This window comes from Palaemon carinicauda, chromosome 8 (assembly GCF_036898095.1).
Source record: "Palaemon carinicauda isolate YSFRI2023 chromosome 8, ASM3689809v2, whole genome shotgun sequence".
In the NCBI taxonomy this organism is placed as follows: Eukaryota; Metazoa; Arthropoda; class Malacostraca; order Decapoda; family Palaemonidae; genus Palaemon; species Palaemon carinicauda.
The window spans coordinates 94,029,575-94,041,952 of NC_090732.1; the positions used below are offsets into that span (position 1 = coordinate 94,029,575).

Sequence of the window (12,378 nt, forward strand, 5' to 3'; positions counted from 1 at the left end):
TGAATTTACCTGCTATCTTTTTCACTTTCCTCCACACAGATGATGTTGGTGTTCTACTGTTAATGGGGGAAACAAACAACACTCAAGACTGGCGCCTAGCTTCTTTCATGGCACAACGGAACTGTGCTCTACATTTCTCGTATATGACTAAATTCTCCTCAGTATGGCGCCGGCGTAATCAAGTTAAAGAATTTCTTGTGGCTCTGTGCAGGGCAGGTAGTTCTGATGACCACCAGGGGACTGGTTGTCATTTGAATATCCCTGTTGTTTTGGGAATGGGATTGACTCCTGCTGTGTGAAGAGTTCCATTCAGTAAGTCTATGGCATCATCAACACTTTCAAACTGTTCTGCATTTCTTTTAATTTCACTTAGCTCCTGAAATCTATCCCAGTCCACTTTATCAAGTTTCCATCGTTACGATCTCTGTAAAGGTGGACCATTGTTGGTGTTTATAATGATTGGTGCATGATCACTAGTATGCCAATCATCTAATGTTCTCCAATTAAAATCAAAAAGACAGTCAAAGCTTGCAACTGATAGGTCAATACAGGACAAGGTACCTGTCTGAACATGAAAGTGTGTGGGCTCTCCTGTATTGAGGAGTCCTACATCTTCATTCTTCAAAATTGATGATATAATATTACCGCTTGCGTTTGCCAAAACATCACCCCATAAAGGATGTCTACTATTAAGATCTAGTAAGAGAAAAGGTTGTAGGAGTTGTTTAATCACCTCTATTAAATTATCATATAAGATGTTATCATTTGGAGACATGTAAAGAGAACAGATTTTGTATATTTTCTCCCTATATCAATTGTGCAACCACTGCCTGCAGAGGGGTACAGATAGACAAAGATATATGGGGAACATTTCAATGAACGTATAAAAGACTTCCCCATGGCTCCCTGCTCGTTGATTACACGGTGTCCTACAGCTAACATACTCTCGAGGACAAGGAGTATTAGCATCAAGCTTGCTCTCTTGTGACATACAATTATAGGGGAGTGCTCATGTATGAAGAGCTTAAGTTCTTCATATTTCACCCTTAAACCCTTGCAATTCCATTGCAGAATGGAAGAAAAAAACTATGGTTTATTTTTTGGAAAACACCTTGGATGAAGTCTTCCCAAAGGCAATATTTGATCTAACACTTTCCCGGTGGTATTTCTAGAGAGGATCTTGATATATTGGGTTTTGTGTCCTTCTGATCTAATTGTTGAGGAGAAAGGTGGACCTTAATTTGAATTTCTGATTTATTCAAGTTGTCTTCCAGTTGATCAGAAACATCAGCAGACAAGACATCATATTTATTTGAAGTCGTGACTTTAATGTTTCTTATGGTAGGAGGCGAGAGAGATGGAGGTCTCTCTCTTTTTTGATTAAAAGGATGAGACCCATCAGGTTTTTGCACCTTCCCCACTACAGGTTCACCAGGTGAATTGGTTTCAAGTGGAACCTCCATCAGATTAGGCAAGGACATGGCCTGAGAGAGGTTTGTACTACTGTATAGTTTAGAATGGGAGTAGATGACTTTTGAATATCTTTCAGATCTTTAAATATGTTTTATTTTTCTACAATTTCTGGATATAAATTTTCAATGGGACTTTCAACCTCTTTAATTACTTACATATGTTTCTTTATGTTAGAAGTGAGGATATAATTTACGTCCGTGTGCTTTGGCAAGTTTACCTTCAGAACCATTGAAAAAGGTTGCCCTGGTCTTATCTGCTCTTCAAGAGCTCTTTTACAAGACTTTCCATGGTCCTAATGGCCTAAATTTCTTTTTCAAAAATAACCTTAATACAGCTTTTAGGTGTAGCTCGGTGTGCTTTCCACAATGTATGCAATTTGGATTTTCTGTGCATGGTCCAAGACTATTTTTTCCACAGTTGGCACAGACAGCTGGCTTATTTAGTTTTTCCTTGAATTTCTGGCTTAAATGGCCATACATTTGGCAATGATAACATCGCAATGGTGAAGGGATATATGGTTTCATCTTCAAAGATAGCTAACCAGCTTTAATAACATTTGGTAATCTGCATTGATCAAATGTTACAATCAAAGTAGCAAGAGGAATATGTTGTTCTCCAACTCTCTTCCTCATTCTGACTTTTACTAATCCTTGACTTTTCAATTCATCCTCAATTTCTTTTTCCTCTATGTCCAGCAATTCTGAAGCATATATCACACCCCTACTCTGGTTGAAAGTGGGGGTGAGAAATGCATTTAACACCATGACCATCCAATGTTGTAAGTGTTTTTAATCTTTCACCTTGTATTGGGGATAGTGTCTCTATCAAGAGACTTCCATTTCCCTGGGGAAGATTTTTTGGGTGCCCTCCACATATAGTAATTATTTCCCTGTTAGCTTTAAAAACATTTACAAGCTCATGTCTTCCATTTTCAAATTTCAAAATAAAAAAAAAAAAAATTCATAATTCACTACTTCATAGTGACCAGGTAATTCTACTTTCTCTATATTTTTCTGTACTGTTAGCATTTCTCACTCTCTTCTTCTCTACTGTTTTCTTATAATCATTCTTTACATAACATTAATAAGGTTCTAATGTTACAATATTAAAACCCGAGTTGGAGCTGTCTGTACTGAGGTCCATGTTTGTATTTTCCAGGTTGTCTACAGAGGGGTTGGTTTTTATGGAAGATTGATTGATTTAAAGTTTTCAGGCCTCCTGACATCAGATTTATTATTATTATTATTATTATTATTTGCTAAGCTACAACCCTAGCTGGAAAAGCAAAATGCTATAAGCCCAGGGGCCCCAACAGGGAAAATAGCCCAGTAAGGAAAAGAAAGAAGGAAAAATAAAATATTTTAAGAAGAGTAACATTAAAATAAATATTTCCTATATAAACTATGAAAACTTTAACAAAACAAGAGGAAGAGAAATTAAATAGAATAGTGTGCCTGATTGTACCCTCAAGCAAGAGAACTCTAACCCAAGACAGTGGAAGACCATGGTACAGAGGCTATGGCACTACCCAAGACTAGAGAACAATGGTTTGATTTTGGAGTGTCCTTCTCCTAGAAGAGCTGCTTACCATAGCTAAAGAGTCTCTTCTACCCTTACTAAGAGGAAAGTAGCCACAGAACAAATACAGTGCAGTAGTTAACCCCTTGAGCGAAGAAGAATTGTTTAGTAACCTCAGTGTTGTCAGGTGTGTGAGGACAGAGGAGAATCTGTTAAGAATAGGCCAGACTATTCGGCGTATGTGTAGGCAAAGAGAAAGAACCGTAACCAAAGAGAAGGATCCAACGTAGTACTGTCTGGCCAGTCAAAGGACCCCATAACTCTCTGGCGGTAGTATTTCAACGGGCGGCTGGTGCCTTGGCCAACCAAGAAGAAGCAAGCCGGGTTAGCCACCTCTTATCGGAGGATGTTAGTCCTCCTATCCTATATGGCCCAACACGAGAAGAGGCTTCAGTGGGGACCAGTCCTCTACTAGAGAGGGGCTGCCTCTCTTTAGGTGGGCATACACTGGTCCATGGGGGTAATAAGCCCCTCCCACCAGCGACTCCAATGCCTGGCGTCACCCATTACCAGCAAATATGGGAGACTTAAAACCGGATCACTGGAGCCCGACTCTTAACAGACTTGGTCTGCACCCTATGGGATCTGCCAGAGGGTGATGGCGTCTAAATTGGTACAGGTTGAGATGGAATGCCGTCCATCCCACACTGTGCCAAATCCAAAGAAGAAGCCAAAGTATAATCAAACAAGCAAAAGTCGTCATCAAGTTCAAGCCCAAAAGGAAGAGATGGGAGTATATAAGAAATAACCAAAAGGAAAAGAGGAAGTGCTGACTGATTTAGTTAGATCAACAATTGGGGACCAAGATCCAGTGGGAAAGAAGTTCCCACTGTTCATTAGAGCCCAGCTGCTAATCCCCAAGGCCCCCATCCTCGTAAAGGCTACAGCATCTGGGGGGATAATTGTAATAACATATTTACTAAAAGCTCTCAATATCATTAGTTATCACCTTGATCATTTGTGGTTAATACATTCATTTGTTCATTATGATCGACCATGGAGCATACAGTAAATAAACAGAAGGTTTCCGAATTAGGTGGCGTGTTTGGGAAAACCTTATAAAAATCGCATTCATTTCATTTACTTCGAAGTTCTAAAGAAAATTAAGTAATACAACATTAGTAATATCACAATCATCATATAATCAATACAGTAGGGTCCCGAATTACACGTGTTCTAATTACGCGATTCCTCAATTACGCGATCGATAGTTTTTAAAAATTAATTTTCCTGTATCTGCGAGGAGCATTCTAAATCCGCGAGTCAAGCACCGCGAAGCGTAGGATATCTATTGTTTTCTTAATTGTATTGGGGGGGTGATGGTTCCCCGATGTCTGAGAAGGGGGGGGGAGAATGTGAGAGAAATATTTCTGTTCAAACATTTTAAGACTAGTTTTGGATGAAAAATGTTAAGGTTTGCCCATCTGTTGTGTGAACTTGTCACTAGGCCTAGCCTAACTGTCCAACACCTATATGTATAATATTCCATATTTGTACTAATTAATTTTTATACTTACGTTGTGATTATGGTGAAAAATCCTTATTCATTAAACTTTAAATTAAAAACCATCAAAATAAAGACTATTTTATATCATGCTACTGCCAAACATGTCACCACAACCAAACCCATTACTTTGTTTAGTACGTTCCATCGCCGATCATAACGAACTCGCTAACCAATTTTAACATCTGTCTATAGGTTAACTTTTGCGGCAAAAGATATCTTACCAGGTACTATGTAATAATAATGTTGTTTTATTTATCCTTAGAAAATCAAAATATATGAAATATGAGCAATTTTGTTTCGTGTTGTTTTTTTTTTCCTAAAAAACGCCTTCTTAAAAGGAAAACTTTTTTTTACGTTTCATCGTCGACCATAAACGCATTTACTCCTGAAAGTGATATTGAAGAGCTTTTACTAAAGATGTTATTATAAATAAAGATTATAAATAGGTGGTAAAATATCTATAATTAAAGTGTAGCAGCATCAAGAAATGTTGGGGTTCGCCCTTTACATAAGAATGTACTGTACATTGGATTAGACAGAACGTAGAAAAAATCAATTAGGGAAAAATCGGTATTCGATATCCTCTTCATCAGCATCGTCAATCGGGCTTTTTATTTTTTTTATTCTCAGTCGCTAACTAGTTATCGCACTGCCAAGATCTGCACACATTCCGATAATTCACATTTGAAGGTTTTCTGGGAGAGGATGGATAGAGAAAATACCGAACTATATAAAATGTTTTTTTAACCTGTTAAGCGTCACCCACGTGATAAACCGTTCACCACGATCTACTCGGTACCGCCTTAAACTGTATATTCCGTTCATGACTTTAATTGCATTTTACAAGCCGTCAGTCTCGTGATGTTACTTTACTCGTATAGTAAGTATAGGATCACCACTTGGCAACACTCTCAGCATATGGGGACTGTGAATAGAAACCTATATGATGTCTGGCAACTATTTTTCTGAAGGTAGCTTGATGTTACAAAACTGTGGTTTCCTATCAGTGCCGCCAGTGCGCTCGGGCGTTCATGCATAAGTGGTTATTTGTTGTTCCTTTTGTAATGAAAGGTCTAAAGAGGAAGGTTATTTCTTTAGATGAAATAAATGATATTCTTGTTGTGGAATTTGATAATGATAACCTGTTTGATAATGAGAGCACTAGTTCTGAATCCTCCAGTGATGAGTATATTGAAGAAACAAAGTTTTCTTTCGATGCCGAAAGCGAAAATGACTTCTCATTACCGAATGACTGGACAACGAAATTTCACAAAACTATAAAGGGAAAGGAAACGCCGAGAGAGAGAGAGAGAGAGAGAGAGAGAGAGAGAGAGAGAGAGAGAGAGAGAGAGAGAGAGAGAGAGAGAGAGAGAGAGAGAGAGAGAGAGAGAGAGATAAAGTGGATAAATAATGTACAAATGTATGACGAACATATTTGAAAACTATACAGGAAACGATATGAAAAGAGAGAGAGAGAGAGAGAGAGAGAGAGAGAGAGAGAGAGAGAGAGAGAGAGAGAGAGAGAGAGAGAGAGAGAGAGAGAGAGAGAGAGAGACCTATCCCTTTCCTTTTGTTGCTTATCCACGCGTAAGATTTACGATTGAAGATAAAAAGAACCCATTAGAATATTCAGTATTATGTAACCATTTGAAATTAAATAATAGTAGTATCAATTGTTTTTTTTTACTCAACCATTTAATTAATATCCCTACTTTTAACTATAATTACGAATTATAAGCATAAAGAAATTATATTAACTTTGAAAAATTATCATTAGTGAAATGACCGCTCAGGGCAAAAAAAGCGTGATTATCGTACAGCAGCCTAGTGTACACTTGCGCCTACTGGCCGTGTTTACGTGTGGGAGTGTCATCATGGATATACAGTACTATACTGTAATTTTTAACTATTGCTAGATACGTACTGTATCAAACCTTGAAAACCCTTTTTTGTTTTTTTGTATCTATAGGAAATAATTCTACATCATTCGGAAAATACTGAAAACAGTAAGCTATGCATAGTACAGTAGTAAATACTACAGTCATAGAAAATTATCAAAACTTTAACAACTTTTTATTGTTTTATTTATCCATAAAAGAAATTTTGTACAGTATTTTATAAAAAAATCTATAAGAAGGATTTCTTACAGTATTGTTAAGATAAAAGCTACAGTATATATAATATATATATATATATATATATATATATATATATATATATATATATATATATATATATATATATATATATATATATATATATATATATATATATATATATATATATATATATATATATATATATATGTTTTATATGTATATATAATATATACATACATACATACACACATACATACACACATACATACACAAACACAGTGTATATACAGTATATATATAGCTAGAAAGCTAGAAATGGAGTGAAAAAAAAATTGACAGGTAGGTTGCTGTTTGCCGCCATGATGTGTTTCGAAATATACGAATTTCCAATTACACGAGGCCTTTCATCGACCAAATTCTCGCATAATTCGGGACCCTACTGTACTTCATAAATAACCTAAACAAAGATGTGTAAATGCATCCGTTTCTTCGTTATGATCAGAGATGAACATGACCTAGACAATAGTTTCCGTATCTTATTGTGTTTTTTTGACGTGTTTAGGAAATGCATGATATACACTCACCTTTCTTTTGTTAATTATGGATTTTCAATGATACAACAAAAGTTAAGTCTATGCAGTGATGGTTTAACTAATCACCAGTTGTCTTATATAATAGATATGATTTGAACTTATTAAAATTTGTCCTAATTTCAGGTTGTGTTATAAGAGGAAATATACGGTATTTACACCCATCCTGTTTGTAATTTTAACCATTTTCAAGTTATTAAAACTTTAAAATATTTTGAATGTTTGATTTATTTATGAGAACAATTTATTATTAAAAAAAAATACAATATAGTACATAAAAAGTATTGAAAATGGGTAGTAAACACTTTTGAATAGGCAAATTGCTGTTTGCCATGTCCTTAATGGAATTAATCCTGTTATGTGTTTCAAAATATGGAATTTTCCATTTATGTGGGACCATTGATCGACCAAATTCTTGCATAATTCAGGACCCTACTATATATACAAGTTTAATTCTGTGAGCAAGCATCAGGGAGTAGAAATGTCCATTTCACGTATTTTTGTGGTTGTATTATATTGTTGAGTATTAAAAAGCCTCTAGGCTACAACTTTTTCTGTTGGCATTAACTTCAGCTAATCGCATATGAGGGGTTCAAACACTAACTGTCAAGGTAACCTTCAGGAAACACAAAATGATCACTGTATGTCACTTAGGTCATATTTCAAATCCAAAGATTTTAAAGCTAAGAGTTTGTCTCAGTTCTTTTACATAACTTCTCTGAAAATGGATGAAAGCATTAGAACCAAAAGTAGGTTTCTCTGTCCAGTAGGAGCCATTCATTACTATTCGAACAAGATTTCAGGTATTAGGAGTTCGTATCCCTATTTTGTTTTGTGGGATTAAGGTGACTAATCACTCTATGACCAAAAATGCAATATCATTCATAACTTGAAATTTGGTCACAGTAGCTCACAAAGAATTAGATATAAATCTAATAATAGACTTAAAAGTGAAGTTGCATGATTGGAGTAGGGCAATGACTTCCCTTAAATTTTGTAGTAACTTTTCTTTAGGAAGAGATTTAGCAAAAGCTCCTTGGCACTTTCAAGAAAGCTTTTGCTATATATAACCTTAAATAATCATGGTTTGCTTATGAAGATTTTAAGGCTCTAGGTACCATGGTGGCTGCAGAGCCGTGGTCTAATAAATTTTGAGTTCAGTTGATTTTTAACTCCTTTATCAAGAAATATACTGTATGGGTTTTTAATTTAAAAATTGATTTGGTAGTATCATTTAGATCACCAAATATAATTCAGACAAGCTACAGTCAAGTATTTCAATAGCTTTATTGAACAATCTCAACCATGGTACAATATATTGCTTTTAATTAAATGTCCTATCTCTTTCTTTCACTGGCATTCCACCTCCAGTAGTGTGAAAATTATCATTCTGAGTATAAGGGAAGGTTCAAAGAAATTAACAGAATTTTAATAATATTTCTTATTCCTATACTCACCAGATTTTCATATAGAGTGCATGCCCACCTTCCTTCCCCTTTGGGGATGGGATAATTTTTAACTCCAAAACAAAAGAAACAAAGAGACTGGAGCGTTAGTTACCACTTACCACTATAATGCTCCTTCCTTTGCTAAGCGAATGTATTTATTGAAGGGATATAAATGAGAGCATTTTGAAATTTTATGGGCAAAGGTCAATTAAACAGATCTTCTGGAAAAGATGCAATATGAACATCAGGTGAGTATAGAAATGGATTTTATCAAAATTTTTAGTTTAGCTTGAAACATGGTTCAACAACCAACCCCAGCACAAAAAGTTTATCTGTATAAAATAGTAATTTGCATTTATATACAACCCCTTCAGAATTTGATCTTACACATTAAATAATGTCAAATTACAATTAAATTTTACTTGTAACTCAAAATGTATGGATCACATTTTCATTGTTGAGCGGATATGCAAAAATGAAAAAAAATTTTTTTTAGCAAAATGTAAGAAGGTATACATTGCATTTATGGTTCTAGAGAAATCTTATGATAGAGTTAATAGGGAAGTTATGTGAAATGTGATGAGGTTATTTGGAACTGATGGAAGACTTTTGCAAGCAATAAAGAGTTTATACATGTGCAGTAAAGCATATGTTAGGATAGGAAATGAAATGCGAGTGGTTTCCAGTGAGAGTGGGGCTGAGACAGGGATGTGTGATGTCTCCATGGTTGTTCAACTTATTAGTTGATGGAGCTGTAAGCGAAGTGATTGCTCGAGTACTTGATTGAGAATTAAAACTGACAGATAAGTGATCATCACGGGGGAATCTGTTGTTGTTTGTGGATGATGCTGTATTGATTACAGACTCGGAGAAGAAGCTGTGACAATTAGTGACAGTTTCGTAGGGTGTGGTAGAGAAGGAAGAGGGTAAAAGTTAGGTAGGTAGGTAGTAGGTTGGCCAGGGCACTAGCCAAATGTTGATATACTACTGCTAGAGAGTTATTGGGTCCTTTGACTGGCCAGACAGTGCTACATTGGATCCTTCTCTCTGGTTACTGTTCACTTTCACTTTATCTACACATACACCGAATAATCTGGTCTATGCTTTACATATTCTCCTCTGACCTCACACACCTCACAACATTGAGATTACCAAACAATTCCTCTATCAAGAGGTTAACAACTGCAGTGTAATTGTTCAGTGGCCACTTTCTTCTTGGTAAGGGTAGACGAAACTCTTTAGCTATGGCAAGCAGCTCTTCTAGAAGGACACTCCAAAATCAACCATTGTTCTCTAGTCTTGGGTAGTGCCATAGCTTCTGTACCATGGTCTTCCACTGTCTTGGGTTAGAGTTCTCTTGCTTGAGGGTACATTTGGGAACACTATTCTGTCTTATTTCCCTTCCACTAGTTTTGTTAAAGTTTTTACAGTTTATATAGAAAATATTTATTTTAATGTTACATTTCTTAAAATTTTATTTTTCCTTATTTCCTTTCCTCACTGGGCTATTTTCCCTGTTGGGGCCCCAAGGCTAATAGCATCCTGCTTTTCCAACTAGGTTGTAGCTTAGCAAGTAATAATAATAATAATAATAATAATAATAATAATAATAATAATAATAATAATAATGAGATGCACGAGAATAGAGGGTTGTGTTGGATTGAAAGTCATTTTGAATGAAGAATTACTAAAGGATGTAGATTTGTTTAAGTACTTGGGTTCTGTTGTTATTGTAAATGATGGAGTGGAAGCAGATGAACGTCAGAAAGTGAATGAAAGATGTAAAGTGTTGGGAGCGGTGAAAGGATTGATGAAGAATAGAAGGTCAGGGATGAATGTAAAAAGCTCTGTAAGAGAGAATGATTGTATCAACTGTGATGTATGCATTGGAGTTGTGGGAAATGAAAGTGATGGAGACAAAAATTAAATGTTTGATATGAAGTGCCTAAGGAGTATGGCGCGTGTATCTTAATTGGATAGGGTTAGAAATGAAGTATTGAGTGTAAGAATGGCTGTGAGAAATAAAATAGCCGCTAGAGTCGATACGAATGTGTTGAGGTGGTTTGGTCATACAGAGAGGATGGAAAATGGCATTCTGTTGAAGGTGATGAATGCAAGAGTTGATGGGAGAAGTACAAGAGGAAGGCCAAGGTTTGGGTGGATGGAGTGAAAAAGCCCTAGGTGACAGGAGGATAGATGTGAGAGAGGCAAAAGAGTATGCTAGAAATAGGAATTAATGGCAAGTAATTGTGATGCCGTTCCAATAGGCCTGCTGCTACCTCGGGCCGCTGAGGTAGCAGCAGTAGGGGAGTCTGCATATGAAGTTTCACTTGTGGTGAATAACAGGGGAGGGTGGGCTGTGGCATACTAGCAGTACAGAAGGTCCTCAACTTACAAACAATAATTTCCAAGAGGCTGTTTGTAAGTCGAATTGTATTACATTTTGGCTTAGGTATACAATTTCCAGCAACAAAAGTCAACAAATACCCATTTCAAATGAAATGAATATCAGGTTAGTGCAAATGTCATTTTGCTTTCTGTAATAAATTATATAATATTGTTTTAAATTATTTCTTTATCTTACTACAGTATAAAAAAATTTACTACAATATCTTGAGTTATGATTTCACTTGGATTTGTGTTTGTATCTCTGAATATAAGTTGAAGACCTTATGTACCAACCAAACTCAGCTGAGTCCCTCTTCAAGTAGGGAGGAACGATGAAAAGAAAATTCCTCTTTTGTTCTTTTTTATGTTGACTACCCCACAAAAGGGGAAAGTGTCATGATCGATAGAACCAAATTTGAAGCAAATGCACACGATACTTGACATGGTTTTGAAAGTTACTGTCTAATAAGTATTTACAGCTATTACAGAAAAAAAATAATCCTAATCTCTTGAGTTTAAATGGACTTGAAATATTATTAAAAATAATTTGTGACATGCTTATGAAACCCTTAAAACTTACCTATCTGGAGAGTCTGGATGGCAGAAGATATAATAATACAATGATGAAAGACTATCTGTTTCACAGAACCGCCGCTCTAAACGAGTCCCTTGCGGTAATTTCACAACAATATGCACTACTCCTTCGCTACTCTCATCTGGTTCCTGTAAAAAGATAATAACTTAATTGTATGACGATCCCATTTCTTACAAATGTATCTTTCACAGCTACAGTATACTACATACACAAACACAATGGTCAAAACAGTTGGTTCATAACATTTATGAGTTTGATTATTTGTGGAAAGACCTGCTAATTCCTTAAAAACAGAATTCTAATAAGATTTATTTCAATACTTGCATGTGAATTAAATTGCTAATATTCTTGAAGTACAAGCTTCTAAATCTTGAAACAAAATCAAAATTTTACTTTCTCTCACCTACATCCCACCCCTTAGGGCATCTCTCTATCTGGAAAGGGACATTTTGCACCTGCCAGCCACCCCAGAGCAAGCAATCTTAGTGCATCATATCACTGGAGTTATGGGAGACCTCTAAAGCTCCATCAAATCTCTTTCAAACACTGAGAAGGGGGAGTAGGACAGGAAATACGTGACTGGCAGGTATCAAAACAAATCATATTATCAAGATTTATTTTGAAGTTTCATACATGTGAGTCAAATTGCTGGCTATCACATTCCTTAGAAGGTGGGTAAGTGATAAAAAGTGATGAAAAC

General features: G+C 35.8%; 1 protein-coding gene across 1 annotated transcript in view; it reads right to left on the bottom strand.

The window, feature by feature from the left end:
- Positions 1-11,629: 11,629 nt before the first annotated feature.
- Positions 11,630-12,378, bottom strand: part of Faf2 (Fas-associated factor 2) — a 135,246-nt gene continuing 134,497 nt past the window's right edge. The window contains exon 7 of the mRNA XM_068378761.1: positions 11,630-11,806. Within this exon, the coding sequence (XP_068234862.1) occupies positions 11,660-11,806 (147 nt within the window). The 3' untranslated portion in view covers positions 11,630-11,659. The remainder of the gene's footprint in view (positions 11,807-12,378) is intronic.